Source organism: Protomyctophum parallelum, assembly GCF_964188405.1.
Source record: "Protomyctophum parallelum genome assembly, chromosome: 2".
In the NCBI taxonomy this organism is placed as follows: Eukaryota; Metazoa; Chordata; class Actinopteri; order Myctophiformes; family Myctophidae; genus Protomyctophum; species Protomyctophum parallelum.
This window is the reverse complement of record NC_139699.1, coordinates 54,200,721-54,215,732: the sequence shown is the minus strand read 5'-3', so window position 1 is coordinate 54,215,732 and position 15,012 is coordinate 54,200,721. Positions and strand designations below refer to the sequence as shown.

The 15,012-nt window shown below is 43.3% G+C and overlaps 1 protein-coding gene across 8 annotated transcripts in view; it reads left to right on the top strand.

Annotated features, from left to right (window-relative positions):
* The window catches only part of myo5aa (myosin VAa), a 116,475-nt gene that overhangs the window by 66,167 nt on the left and 35,296 nt on the right, over positions 1-15,012 (top strand). For all 8 annotated transcript variants that reach the window (XM_083759476.1, XM_083759475.1, XM_083759471.1 and 5 more), the window contains exons 15-19: positions 2,351-2,509; positions 4,205-4,302; positions 5,012-5,098; positions 5,640-5,748; positions 6,830-7,041. In XM_083759476.1, the coding sequence (XP_083615602.1) occupies positions 2,351-2,509; positions 4,205-4,302; positions 5,012-5,098; positions 5,640-5,748; positions 6,830-7,041 (665 nt within the window). The remainder of the gene's footprint in view (positions 1-2,350; positions 2,510-4,204; positions 4,303-5,011; positions 5,099-5,639; positions 5,749-6,829; positions 7,042-15,012) is intronic.

The following is a 15,012-nucleotide window of genomic DNA, read 5'->3' as shown; positions in this document are numbered from 1 at the left end:
TAGTCACCGTCTGTGCTAGCGACTCCTACGGGCTGGGATATTGACAGCGGTGGTGTTGAGCGAGAGGAATAGGATGGGTGGCGCTACGTCCTCCCGGTGGGGGCACCTCGCTGGCAGGTGAGGCTGTATAGGGTACCACAGTAGTGGAAACACTGACATGTGTGAAGAGGGATAATTGGGATAAAATAATTGTCTTCTCACTTAACAAAAAAGACAAACTTTTCAGGGGCTATGCCACAGTAAGCATGAAGCACAGATACATGTAAGAGTAGAGAGACAGACACGAAACATCACAGGTTTACATGTGTAAAGAAGTGGGTGAAATACAGAAAATGGAGAAGAGATAGAGGAAAGAGCAAGGAGAGTTTATATATCAATAAGTTTCAGGTATGTACATGAGGCTAGAGATGATGGTGGTGCAACAATAAAGGTTAAGGCTAATGGCAACCGATGCAGCTACATAAGATAACAATGTAATAATATTTCAGAGGAGAAAAGGCAAGCAGGAGACGGAGGAACAAGAGCATTTGTCTTAGCGTTTTCGGTTCATTTGTTTTGCGAGCCGCGCTGCAGTGAGCGAGCAGCTTGTGAACAACACACGCGGCTGTGGGTTCATGCTTGACGCAGCTGGAGGGGAGCGAGGGTGGGCAGGGAGGGGATGCACAGCGTGACAGAGCTCTGTGCATAGCAGGATAGGAGCTCTGCTCGGGGGGGTTTCACAGCATGGCAGCAGCTCCGCACACACAGAAGGAGGACAAGAATGCAACAGGGGTCAGCATCTGGACCAAAGCCTCCTCCCATATAAACCTTATAGGGCTTATATGGGACAACATGTGATGATGTATGTATGATGCCCATTGGTTCTCAGCGTCGGCTTCCGGGGACCACCGGTGCGCTTCGAAACAGTGGACCCTTACAGGTCTGTAACTCGGAGGATCTTAACAGGGTAGATTGGAGTACCGGAGATTAAAAATAAATAATAATTATAATGAAATTCAGTGGTCGAAAAAGTACTCCCAGTTTTTACTTCAGTAAAAGTATCAATGCTGAAATATAGAAAGAGGAGGAAACCACCTAACTCCATTTTTGAGGTTTTTGATATATATATATTTTTTTTTTTTGCAATTTCGATTTGCATAAATCAGTGCTATATTGAACACCCTTTATGTCTGTGTGTTGGTTAAAACAATATTTAACTAATGAAAAGTAGTAAAAAAGTGCTTGGTACAAAACCTCTTTGTTTTCAAAATATAGGCTAAGATTTTCTTCAATTCCTGAAAAATGAACATTTTGGGGTGGTTTCTTCCTGACGGCAGAGATATATATTTGGTTCCATTTGTACACACTCGTAGCTGCAGACCCACAAGTGTCCGCTGGTGGTCTCCGGATCGACGTTGACAAACGTCTCAGCTGAAGTTGGCCCCGGTGCGAAGCACGTACTGTATAGGGCAGGACTTTATCTCATACTGATACCATGTTGTGAGTTTCCATTCATATACATATATGACAGTGGTGTGTGTATCGTCATATATGTCATATTCTTTATTTTTAATAATAACATTTATTACCTTTTTATAACCTCTTTGATGACTGATTTAAACATTTTAACCAATACAAATCTGCCAGTGACTAACCACTAAAAAAAAAGGATCAAAAACCTTTGCCGGACGTTTCAGTTGCACCTTACATAATCCTACTGATTTCAAAGATTGGTACTGAAACAGAAACTAATTGTTTGCACCTGCAGTCATGCTTTGTATGCATACCAGTGTGCATGTATTCATGGTAAGTACTAAGGTTGAGAGGGTGTTTATTAAAATAGGATTTCATAATGAAGACATGAATTCATAAGACGCTAATAAGATGGTATTTCACTGAAGCAGTTAATTGCATTATTGATTTACAACAAAAAGAAACACTATAATGCCTTTCCTTTCCAGTAGCCAGTAAGTTAATTAGTATAATTAATTAGTATAACTAATTAACTTACTAGAAACTCCAGCGCCACGGAGAATGTAGAATGATGTTACCATAGGTGCGCGTCACTGTTTGATGACGTTGTGTAGAGTGGTCGTATTGGGGCGAAAGAGGTGGCTGAATAATGCATTTTATATTAACTGTACAATATGTGAAGACATTGAGGGCAGGGTTTAATAACCCTAGAAACATGGCAGAGTACTTGTGAATAGTCTGTGGAAGTGTGGAGGCAAGTGGAGTGCTGGTAAGCTCGGCCCAATAGCAACCAGACACCGTGTCGGCACTATTATGATTCTGGTAGTGGGATTTCTATGCAGTAAGTCCATGCCTACCAGTCACTGTTGTCTGTCCTTCTGCTTGCTGCTGTTCCCAGTTTAACCTGCTGATGGAGCTGTTTCACGACGACGCCAAGGCCATCAGTCCCACCGGTCAGCCCCCGGGGTCTGGGGGACGCACAAAACTCAGTGTCAAACCCGACAAGAGCCGAACGGGGACCACCAGCAAGGAGCACAAGAAGACCGTTGGCTGCCAGGTAGAGTAGTTACAGTAACCTGCTGTTTTATTGCTCTTAAAGCAGTTGGTGCACTGGTGCTAAAACTTTTTCATGTCAAAGGACCAACATAATTAACTGTATTTGGCCGTGGACCCCCAACTGAAAATATGTTGTTCCAGGGACCACCCAGAACAAATATTTGAGTTAAACATTCACTGACGCTGCCGAACCCGAGTCACCCGGGTTTTGGCCTAAAGGTTTTCCCCCGCCGAACCCGAGTTACCCATGTTTTTTTTTCTTCTATTAATCCAGAAGTAATCCATCGCTCCACCGAGTACTTGCCTCCCGTCGCTAGACAATGCTTGCTTCCGCCGTGTAACGTCATTGAAATGTTTCCGCTCCGTATGCTGCGTTCACATGGGCAGATGCAAAGCTACAGTCTACCATTTATTGTCAAAGGGAAGCCAGCGACATGAAGATGCAAAGATGCATCCGACGTTTGTATAGCTCCTGTGAATGCTACAACAGCTACACATACACGGTGTAGCTTTGCATCTTTTGATCTGCCCGTGTGAACACAGCATGTGTTGACGTAAGATCGATATTTTGCCGTAAACACGGTGAACAAGGACAATGTCATAACCTCACAGGGTATAGTAAGTAAGTAAGTAAGTACATTTTATTTATAGAGCACTTTTCAAAACAAAGTTACAAAGTGCTGTACAGTAAAAACAACAATATAAACAATCAAGTTAAAACAAGGCAAACACATCAACCATTGATTTTCAGTTTTGTCACAGGAATATTCATGAGGCCTTTGTCAGAGGACCTGAGAGGTCTTACATTTGGTTTTGCCACCAGTAAGTCTGTGATATAAACTGGGGCTAGTATATAGTGTGGCTATGAGCCACATTATATAGTACCCTTCTTATTGTGTACCCTTCTTCTTATTGTGTTGTTTGATGCAGTGATGACTGTCTATGATACTGCAACCAATTTGCCCTTCGTGGGACTTTAACTAAACCTTGAACCTAGCCAGTGACATCACAGGGCTATAAAACTCCAAGCTACATTTCGAAGAAGAATGCTTTCGAAGTTTTATGGCTGCCATTAAGACCTGTGTCTCGTGGCGGCGAGACACGGCGTCATTTATAATGGGAGGAGGACATTTTGATAACTTCTGTCACATGGGCCATGGCAGCAACAACAGCACCCGGCCACGACCTCTTTTGAATTGTCACTGTCGGGTGGAAACCTCGTATGTCCAAAAACTGTTACTTTTCAGGAGTCTAAAAAAAATATCAAAATCAGCAGATCGACAAGACCGAAGCGCTACGTTTCCAGCTTGTAGATCTGCTATTTTCTTTATGTTTTTTTGTGGCTTTCGCCTTTATTTCATATGGAGGGACAGACAGTAGGCTGACAGGAAATGGGGAGAGAGATGGGGGGGGGAAGACATGCAGTAAAGGCCGTCGGGATCGGGAGTCGAACCCGCGGCACACTGCCAGACTGGATTACCAGCCCAGATGCCTGGACCACTGAGCCATGGCCCAGGCCACAGATCTGCTACTTTTGATGCTTTTAGTTTGACGCTGTAGTATGATCGAGCAGGGATGTTATTTACGGAAACAAACACACAAGGGTAGAAATTATGCCGACGTTATATACCACGTGTGTGGTTGTCGATGATGGTCATAATGGCGGTCCTAACCCTGTTCTCTCCTCTTCCTGTAGTTCCGTAACTCTCTTGCGATGCTGATGGAGACACTGAACGCTACGACGCCTCACTATGTGCGCTGCATCAAGCCTAACGACTACAAACTGCCATTCTCGTGAGTTCTCTCTCTCTCTCTCTCTCTCTCTCTCTCTCTCTCTCTCTCTCTCTGAGTTCTCCTACAGTAGGCTTTGGGTTTATGTTCATTGGTAAACAACGCAAGTTTAGATGTTCATATCCCAAGCCATTTAAGGCAGCTGCTGGACCACAAGAAAATGAAGGAGCTACATTTCTGCACACCGGTGTTCCCTTTAACCCATTCTGACCTGAGATCAGATTCTAAAAATGTCTATTACATCCTGACAGTTTCATTATTAACCCATTCTGACCTGAGATCAGATTCTAAAAGTGTCTTAGATTTTTCAAAAATAGCAGACCTACAAGCTCGTATCGCGCCACTCGGTGGCGCGATATGAGCTTGTAGATCTGCTATTTTTCAATAGCTAAAGCATAACGTGATGCTGACACCAAAATGGATGCCCGGTCAGAATGGGCACTTTATCGTTCCCTGCACCAGCACTGTGACACTTCGAGCTATACGGCGGCACTTCGCCAGACTCATGGTGGCTCAGGCTGATGAAAAGCATTAGCTTAAAACCTCACTACCGATGGAGGAAACAATAAAATACACTTGAAAGCACAATACAGTGTGCAGACTTTCTTTTTCTGTTTCTTTTGTTCACTGTTGACCTTTTATGCATGTGTGTGTGTGTGTGTGTGTGTGTGTGTGTGTGTGTGTGCGTGTGTGCGTGTGCGTGTGCGTGTAGGTTTGATCCAAAGCGTGCGGTACAGCAGCTCAGAGCCTGTGGTGTCCTGGAGACTATCCGCATCTCAGCTGCTGGATTCCCATCCAGGTAGGGGAACACACTCATGTTTAAACTTCAAAGGTAATACGTAGCACTTGGAAAACACCCCAAACTTGACTATCTAGAGGAATTAAATGTCGTAACAAGGTTTCCGTAGGTGGAACCTGTGGAAGGATCATTAGGACTATACCGTTTCTGTGTTGTGTGACCGTGTCGAGTCAAACCTGGTGCCCTTCCGTCACCGTCAATTCCTTTAAGTTCCAGCTTTGCGACCATACTCCCCTGGAACCCAAAGACTTTGGTTTCCCGGTGAGACATGGGTGTATCACCACCGGAACGCGAGTCGGCATAGTTTATGGTTGTAACTATACGGTCGTCTTCGAACCTCTGACTTTCGTGGTTGATTAATAAAAACATTCTTGGCAAAATGTATGCTTTTGTCCTCCTATTATAACACACTGTTACAGCAGCACTCGGTTTGTTTACGTTGGTGATGGTGATACCTGTATCCATTGTCAATTGCTACGTGTGCGTGTTTGCGTGTTTGCGTGTGTGTGTGTGTGTGTGTGTGTGTGTGTGCGTGCGTCAGGTGGACCTACCAGGAGTTCTTCAGCCGTTACCGAGTGCTGATGAAACAGAAGGACGTTCTTCCTGATAAGAGGCTGACCTGCAGGAACGTTCTGGAGAAACTAGTAGAGGTCAGACAGGAGGATCATGGATATTGAATTAGTTATCCCAGTTTTCTGAAAAAGCTATGTTTCTATGTCAGTCGTTCTTCGATTTTTCAAAAATAGCAGATCTACAAGCTCATAGCGTGCCACCGAGTGGCACGCTACAAGCTTGTAGATCTGCTATTTTTCAATAGCTAAAGCATAACATAATGCTCTTTTGCCTAAACCAGTGGTTCTCAGCCTGTGCGTGCCGTGATGATTTTCCTAGTGGGCCCCCAAGTAATTGGCAATTACAGATTGTAATAATAACAGAGCACCGAGGTCTGATGTAATATACACTTAATGAACTGTGTTCCAAAAATAAACAATCCTGGCGGTTTCACTCATATGGATTATGAAGAATCAACCGACGGCGAGACACCGCTAGTGTTATTGTGCACTAACCGCTTATTTGTAAAATATTCGCCAGAAACGGACCGTATCAAATATGAGTGACTGACTGTCGTAAACGATACAGAGACACCTCCGCGACAATATTGCAGAGACAGTTTGTTTATTTTTGGACCATAATTCTTATGAGACGATTCTAAGATGACCCTCTTTATTTTTTAGAGAAATTACAGGACTTCGGGAAAAAAGAAAAAAACGTATTTTCTTCTTTGAAAGCTTTAAAAATGTGTTTTCATTATGGTACTGCTAAATACTTAAAGTATACTATGTTAGTTCCATTTATCCAAGCCGGTACACAATCGATTGATTGATAAACATGCTATAAAAATGCACGTTGCCCACCCATGACCATTGGTCGGCGTGAAATTCCTGCCCTGGTACTATGCCTTAACCCATTTTGGGGCGGGAATCCCTTTTGGTGTTTTAAGCATTATCTTACACTTTAGCTATTGAAAAATAGCAGATCTACAAGCTCATAGCGCGCCACTCGGTGGGCTTGTAGGTCTGCTATTTTTGAAAAATCGTGAAAATATTTATTTCATAAAACTGGAGGATTCAGAAGACATTTTTTAAATGTGGACGTCAGGCCTAAATGGGTTCATGCTCTCTCTCTCTCTGTCTCTCTCTCTGTCTCTCTCTCTCTGTCCTCACTCCTCAGGACCAGGACAAGTACCAGTTTGGTAAGACCAAAATCTTCTTCAGGGCCGGCCAGGTGGCCTACCTGGAGAAGCTGAGAGCGGACAAGCTGCGCGCTGCGTGCATCCGCATCCAGAAGACCATCCGCTGCTATCTGGCGCGCAAGAAGTACCTCCGCCAGCGTCAATCCGCCATCACCATCCAGAGGTTCACCAGAGGATACCAGGCCCGCCGGTGAGCAATACTATAGGCCACAGCGCCTGCCAATCAGCACCCCAGTTAGCCAATCACAAATTAGTTTCGGCGAGTAAAATCGTCGTGCCTGACGTCGAAGCAAAGGCGTATTAACCCATTTTGGGCGGGAACCCCTTCTGGTGTTTTAAACATTATGTTATAATTTAGCTATTGAAAAATAGCAGATCTACAAGCTCATAGCGCTCCACCGAGTGGTGCACTAGGAGCTTGTAGGTCTGCTATTTTCGAGAAATGTGGCGCAAATCTTTGATTATATTCTTTCAGGGGCGAACGTTTTTAACTCAAATAATTTGATTCTGGGGGGTTCCCTGGAACAACATATTTTCAGATGGGGGTCGGTGGCCAATTTATAATTTTTGGGAACCACTGACATAGAAACATAGGTTTTTCAGAAAACTGTCAGGATTTCGAAGACATTTGTAGAATCTGGTGTCAGGTTAATTTACCATTTACCAATAGCCGATCTACAAGTTCACAAGTGAGCTTGTACTACTTTTGGTTAGACTAAATCATCTCTGTCGGGTGGAAACTGTCCATCATTTCATCACCGGTCTTCTGTGGAGTGGGGGGCACATGGGAGCACATAATATGAAAGAGAAAGAAGAGGAAAACAAAGGTTTTAAATCAGGAACTCTGTGTAATATCCCAGTTCTTTTGTATTATGTGCTTGATGATGTCATGGGCAAATGTGCTATACTTGGTAGTGAAATGGAAGTTTGGAACTGTCAGGATTTGTGATAACGGGCACTTTCTAGTAGAGCTTTAGCATGGTTCAGCGTATGGCTTTTAATATAGCCCCTCTGTGTAAATCTTGATGTTGATGGCTTGTGTTGTTGCTCACAAGGTTGCTCATGATCATGCAGGATCACATATCCTCCGTAGTCTCTGAAACTGTCCAAAAGGTATATTGGAGAATAGAGACTAGAGGGATGGAAGCTGTCTACTCTTAGGATAGTATTGCGATCACTACTTTTCTTAAAGATGGACGTGTATCACCGTTGGCATCCTTTCATATCCTCAAGTCTAGAAAGTTAATTTCTGATTGGCTACAATATACTCCAAGGTCAGTCTGAGGTTATCATTGGTCGGGTCGATGTATTTGAGAAAGTCAAGTACAGTAGCTCCTGTTCAGATCCTGTAAAAATGAAACATAAGTAATCGTATGTATTTGCCGTACCATTAATGTTGATCTTGTCCCAGAAATGATAGGTTTGACTGAAGATGACTTGTTCGGCCCAGGCCGTAGCGTAACGGTCTGGGCACCGGACTGGTGATCCAGTCGCGGTGTGCCGCGGGTTCGACTCCCGAACCCGACACGGCCTTTACCGCATGTCATCCCCCCATCTCTCTCCCGTTTCCTGTCAGCCTACTATCTGTCCCTTAAAAAATCAATAAAAGGCGTAAGCCGCAAAAAAATATCTTAAAAAAAAAAAAAAGATGACTTGTTCCTCCTATAGGCCCAGGAAGAGTGGTGCATAGCCCCCGTGGCCGTCCATTTTTCCTGTCTGTAGAGTTGGTCCTTAAATAGAAAGACTTTGTTTTTGAGTGTCCACTCTGCTAAATGAATGTCACAATAAAGTCACTGGGGGGGCCAGGTTGTCCTCAGGTCTTTGTTGGAAATGGTGTGTAATTCTGACTGGTCCCTGACTGACTAAACAGCAGGCGCTTTCTGCCTTGTTCCGCCCCGGTTCCACCTTATGGTTGTTTGTTCGGGGCGGTGGTTGCTCAGGGGTATGGTGGCCAGATGGTAACCTCAAGGTTGCCAGTTTGAACCCGGGCTCCCCCAGAGTTAGTGTCGAAGTGTCCTTGAGCAAGACACTGAACCCTAATTGCTCCTGATGTGCTAGTTGGTGCCTTGCATGGCGCCAAAGTGTCAATTAGTGCTTCAAGGCCCTGTGATTAATGTTGGTGTATATTACTGTAAAACCTCTTGAAGATAATGATCCTTACTCCAAACCACTGTGGCGCCTCCCTTATCGGCCATCTTAATTTTTTACTAATGTAACAAGTTGTCGTCGTTCTGCAAGTCCTAAAATAGCCTGGTTCTACTCCTTTGTGAGGTTGAATTTCCGTTATCTTCTGGTCCCATCCTGAAAAAGGTTTTCCACGTCATGCGCTACTTTTTTCTTGGAAATGCATTCAAGCAGGCATTATTGTTGATTGGGGGGGGGGGGGGGGGGGGGGGGGTGTTGTGAGTATCACATGCTTTAAAATGGAGGTTCTTATAGCTTATATAACTTAAACAATTATTTTTTTTGCTTTGAATTTGTTTGTGGTGTATGTTGGGGCAAAAGGTAGTCCTTTCTATAGATCTGACGTTGTACCTGATATATGTTTCACCGTCTGGTGCGCTGTGTGGTCCGGTTGCTGCGTGGCTGTACCGGTCCTGGTTGTCTGAATGGAGATCAAAGGTTTCTGCCCGGCGACAGCAACATAATGATGATGAATTTATTTATATACTGTAGCACATTTCTAGACATGGTCACAAGGTGCTTTTACAGAACGGGGTAAAACACATCAACAACATAATGAAAACCACAGGGTAAAAGACAACAAGAACATAATAGAAGCTATACTACAACAAGATATGAGTAAACAACACAGCAGGGACAAAAAGCATACACGTATAATCAATAATATAAAGGAATTTAAGAGAATTAGGCGTAAAGGTGGGTTTTCAGAGAGAGATTTAAAAGATGACACAGATTTTGCACATGTTAAATGAACAGGAAGGGCGTTCCAAAGCTTAGGTGCCCGGATTGCAAAAGCCCTGCCACCCTTATGAGCTGGGCTGTGCGGGTCTCCAGAAGGGGCTAATTTGTCTGAATATCTGAGTGTGCGTGTATTAAGGCTGTCCCCGAACGTTCAGGGTTCGAACCTTCGCTCGTTAGGGTTGGCTATTTTTCAAATGAAATAGAAACGAATAGTTTGGTTCGCTCGAAAATTCCTGCCGAAGGTTCGAGTCCTAAAAACAGGACTAGGGTACACAGCCTTAGCGTGTATAGGCTTGTAAGGAGCCAGCATGTCAGAGACTGTCGTGTAAATTCAACAAGTACACTCATCTAAACTGGACTAAAATAGACAAAGTAACGAAGAGTATAGACGGTAAACTCTTAGACGGTCGGATGAGGAAAATCACGCAGGCAGAGAGATGAGCTGAAGATCCATCGATGTATTTATTTGCAGTAAGTCAGACAAAGACAGAGGGCTTTCCGCGGCCTGAGCCGCGGAGCCCAGGGCACATGACCGTACGGTCACACTGCCCCCAACAAGACTCCCTCAACATTGTATTTACAGACATATATATAGTTTACATCAAACAGTTGAGTTCTGGGAGGGGTTGGGATTTAACATAAAGATCAACAACGTGCATAGGAATAGCAGATGGCTGCTACGTGTGTTTTGATTCACACCTGAGAGAAGCTTCAAAGGAGTAATGAACAATGCAGAGTACTTGACTGAGTGATTGCTTTCAAACTTGCAGACAGACAGACTAGACAATCAACTTAGAGTTGATTATAGCATGCTATAGTACAGAATTATCGAGTCCAGATACGACATTCCCCCCTTGACCATTACCATGATGATGGTCACATAAAAATATGGAACAATAATTCTATTACACCCCCCTTGACCCAATCACATGTACTATACTAAACATTAGGAAAGAAACAACAGAACGTTCCACTTTAAAAGTTCCCAAAAAATAATTCCAGGCATCATGCATATATGAAAATTTACATTTGCACTTCACAATTAACTGACATTTAAACACACCACAACTTTGTCTTACCCTGTGTTTCAGTTTTAAACACACAAGCTTTTTCAGACACGCTCAATAATCCATTTATATTTTGAAACTATTTCCCTTCAAAAGTTTGATCTTGATGACAGCACGCTGCAATTACATTATCCCAGTACCCACCTTTAAGGGCCTGGGTAAATGACGAATCGACCTATGCTACTACTGTTTACTCACTCACGTCCAAAGGTCCAAGTTATCTCGATATTAACAGCAAAATCTCGCACATCGCTGGCAACTAACTGCCTTTTCATAGTTGACTATATTCGCACACTAAATTTCATACGAGAAAACCATAATTAGCTCTATTAATACCAAGACGAATTACGTACTGACGCGTATTGATAGGGCCACTATCGTCCGCCTGACACAGCCACATACAATTGTTTCAATCGAGCTAAACATTATTTAATCATTTCCAAGACCCATAGGCTCTTTAATCAACTTTTTTAACTAATTTAAACTTCGACAAAACACATATCAACACATGCCTATTATATGTTGAATAAACTTATACATTACACAAACGTTTTGAATACAGATAGATTGTTGAATCTCTTCCATCTGTTATAAATGAACTCTTTTAGTGTCGCAAAACATTGTCCCTTAACTTGTTTAATATCTATTATTCGTTTGAGAAACAATCAATCTACTTTAAGAACAGTCACTGCTCCCAAGATGAAGCGATAACCCAATATCATGCTACTTTTTCACCATAGTTACTTTCAGTCCCACACGTATTACTACAGTGAAGTAATAGACTAACCTATTTTGACCGCTATTTTCACTTTGACTACTCTAGCCCACATTTCCGACACAGAAACTGTCCATACTGTATTTTAAATCCTCTCAAATATAATTTCTCCCTCCTAAACATGTGACGTAGGTAGCCTACCTTTCGTGGTCAAACTGAGAACTGCATCATGTTATGAAGAAAACCTTGTTGCAATGTTTTGTCCGCGCACTGCCCTCACGTGTCCATTGTCCTTTCGTCCCGTCCAAACACACAGTCACACTCCCCCCTTCCAGACATTATGAATATGAAATATCACAATGACTGGAAAGAAAAATAAACGCAACACCGTGAGCTTGCAGATCTGCTGTTTGAAGAATGAAGAATGAATGAAAAACGTTTTCTCCGCTCGCGATCGCTGATGAGATGAATCGCGCCGTGCCGTCCTCTCGCCGCATGCCGTCATGAAAGCTCTCGGCCGCCGCTTGGTCGGAGACCCCCCTCGGTGGAAGACTCACTCGTTGAAGGGCCCTTGTAGAACGCCTCCCTCCTCGCCGTTGCTTGCTTGCCGTGAAGAGACGCATCCGCCCGCCGCTTGTAGTGTCGCCTTCCCCCGCATGGGAACTCCGCCGCGTCCCGCCGATTTGTTGGAGATCCGCAGGTCGCCCGTCGTTGCGCTGTAGAGGCGCTTTCTCCCGCTGCTGCATGGCGTGTCTGGAGAGCCGGTCCCTCCGTATTGTCGCCGTCCATGTCGGAGAGCACCGCACGTGCTGTTGGTCCCCTCATCCCTTTGTTCCTCCGACCGCCGTTCGCCGAAAAAATAAAATTCAACTCAACGCCAAATTGTCCAAATTGTCCCCTGGTCCACGGTTCTTTTTACCTGGAATGGAATGATCCACTCCAAAAGCAGTCCCTGTTCAGGCTCCAACTTGTCGTGTAAATTCAACAAGTACACTCATCTAAACTGGACTAAAATAGACAAAGTAACGAAGAGTATAGACGGTAAACTCTTAGACGGTCGGATGAGGAAAATCACGCAGGCAGAGAGATGAGCTGAAGATCCATCGATGTATTTATTTGCAGTAAGTCAGACAAAGACAGAGGGCTTTCCGCGGCCTGAGCCGCGGAGCCCAGGGCACATGACCGTACGGTCACACTGCCCCCAACAAGACTCCCTCAACATTGTATTTACAGACATATATATAGTTTACATCAAACAGTTGAGTTCTGGGAGGGGTTGGGATTTAACATAAAGATCAACAACGTGCATAGGAATAGCAGATGGCTGCTACGTGTGTTTTGATTCACACCTGAGAGAAGCTTCAAAGGAGTAATGAACAATGCAGAGTACTTGACTGAGTGATTGCTTTCAAACTTGCAGACAGACAGACTAGACAATCAACTTAGAGTTGATTATAGCATGCTATAGTACAGAATTATCGAGTCCAGATACGACAAGACAAATTGGGGAGCCTGACCATTCACAGCTTTAAAAGTAAAAAGTAAAATATTAAAATCATGTCTGAAACTAACTGTATATATTGGGTCGTCCACTCACAGTAACTCCTTCAGTGCCACCTGGTGGTCACCAGTTTAGGCTCTGAGTGCCAATTCTCCCATTATAAAAAAAGAGAGGACGTTTTTAAAAAAAGTTTTTTTTTTGTCTTGTCGGCCTTGGCACCCATTGCAAAGACGTCCAGAAGACGGGATTACGGTTTTGGCACTTAAACACAGTCTTTGTATTGAGTTTGTGCTTGAAATGTACTGTAATTCTGCAAACTGTTAATACATATTTCAATCAATCAATCAATCAAACTAACGGGTAACCAGTGAAAGGTTGTGGCGATCAGCCAAAATAATAATAAACCAAAATAATATGTTCAGTGAATGACAGCACTCACACCCAGATCCACGCTACTTTTGTCAGTGACGTTGCCTGTGCATGGTGCTGGTTGGCTGCCCGCTGAACGCCCAACCTCTGGCAAATATGGAGACGACTTCCAGTTTGAGTCTGTCGCGGGAGTGAGGAGTTGTGTGCGTGCTGTGGTTGTGAAGACGCCAAGACGGCAGTTGCCCATTGAACGTTGCCCAGAAAAACAGTACTAAACAGTGAGCCATTCTATTCTAAACAACGGACGATCGCCTGCCATCAACTCAGGGACGACCGCGCCGGAGGCATAGAACGGCCGCTGCAAAACCACATCCCGCTGTCACTTCTAACGACTACGCTGTCTTTTGAAGAGGAGCCGTTGTCCCATTAGTAAAGAGCAGCTGAGCGCAGAGGTTTGCTGTGGGTGAGCGGAGTACGGAGGCTAGCTGCAGAGCATAGACTGTAAAAAAAAGCTGCAGAGCTTGAGAGCTAACGCACAAACACACACATACACACACACACACGCACGCCAGAGTGCACGTGCGCACACACACATCCATACACAACAACACAAGCGCCAGGACGCTGTTTTATTTTCTTTCTTTTCGGTTTGGGTCCTAGACCTAGAGTGGTGCACGCCACGGCACCCAAGTTATTTTTGTTTTCTGGGTAAAACCTGAAGGGGATTCAAATATGGTGTTGTGAATTGCGTGACATTTGCGTGCATTTAGTGACTGTGATTGAGTGTTTTGGGTTGTTGACATCATTTCCTATGTGTATTGAAATGTACTAATATATATATATATATATATATAATTATTATATCTCTGAGTTAACCTGGTAGGTTTCTGTATTTTTACAGGGACCTTTGTAGGGTTTCTCCTTTCAAAGTAAACGTCCTTTATTAAAATACGAGAGAAATTAAAATCTGAACACATTAGGTATAAAATACGGGAGAAATTAAAATCTGAACACAAATTAGGTATAAAATACGGGAGAAATTAAAATCTGAACACAAATTAGGTATACAATATTATTATTATTAAAATATGGGAAAAATTTAAATCTGAACACAAATTAGGTATAAAATACAGGAGAAATTAAAATCTGAACACAAATTAGGTATACAATATTATTATTATTAATAGTATTAAAATACGGGAGAAATTAAAATCTGAACACAAATTAGGTATACAATATTATTATTATTAATAGTATTAAAATACGGGAGAAATTAAAATCTGAACACAAATGAGGTATAAAATACGGGAGAAATTAAAATCTGAACACAAATTAGGTAGGCCTATACAATTTCTACAATCTTCATTTGGGGGAAGCAAATCTTGAAGCCTCTTGTTTTCTTTGCTGAACCTCTTCTATAGTTGTTGCAGTGCCTCTTCCAGTCGTTTCTGTAACTCGGCACATTTTCTTCTGTTTGGCTCCTGGGAAAGCCGGTCTACTGCCAGGCCTCTTCAGGGTTTGCGATTGGCCAGTCTGGCCGGCCCTGAAGAAGATCTTGGTCTTACCGAACTGGTATTTGTCCTG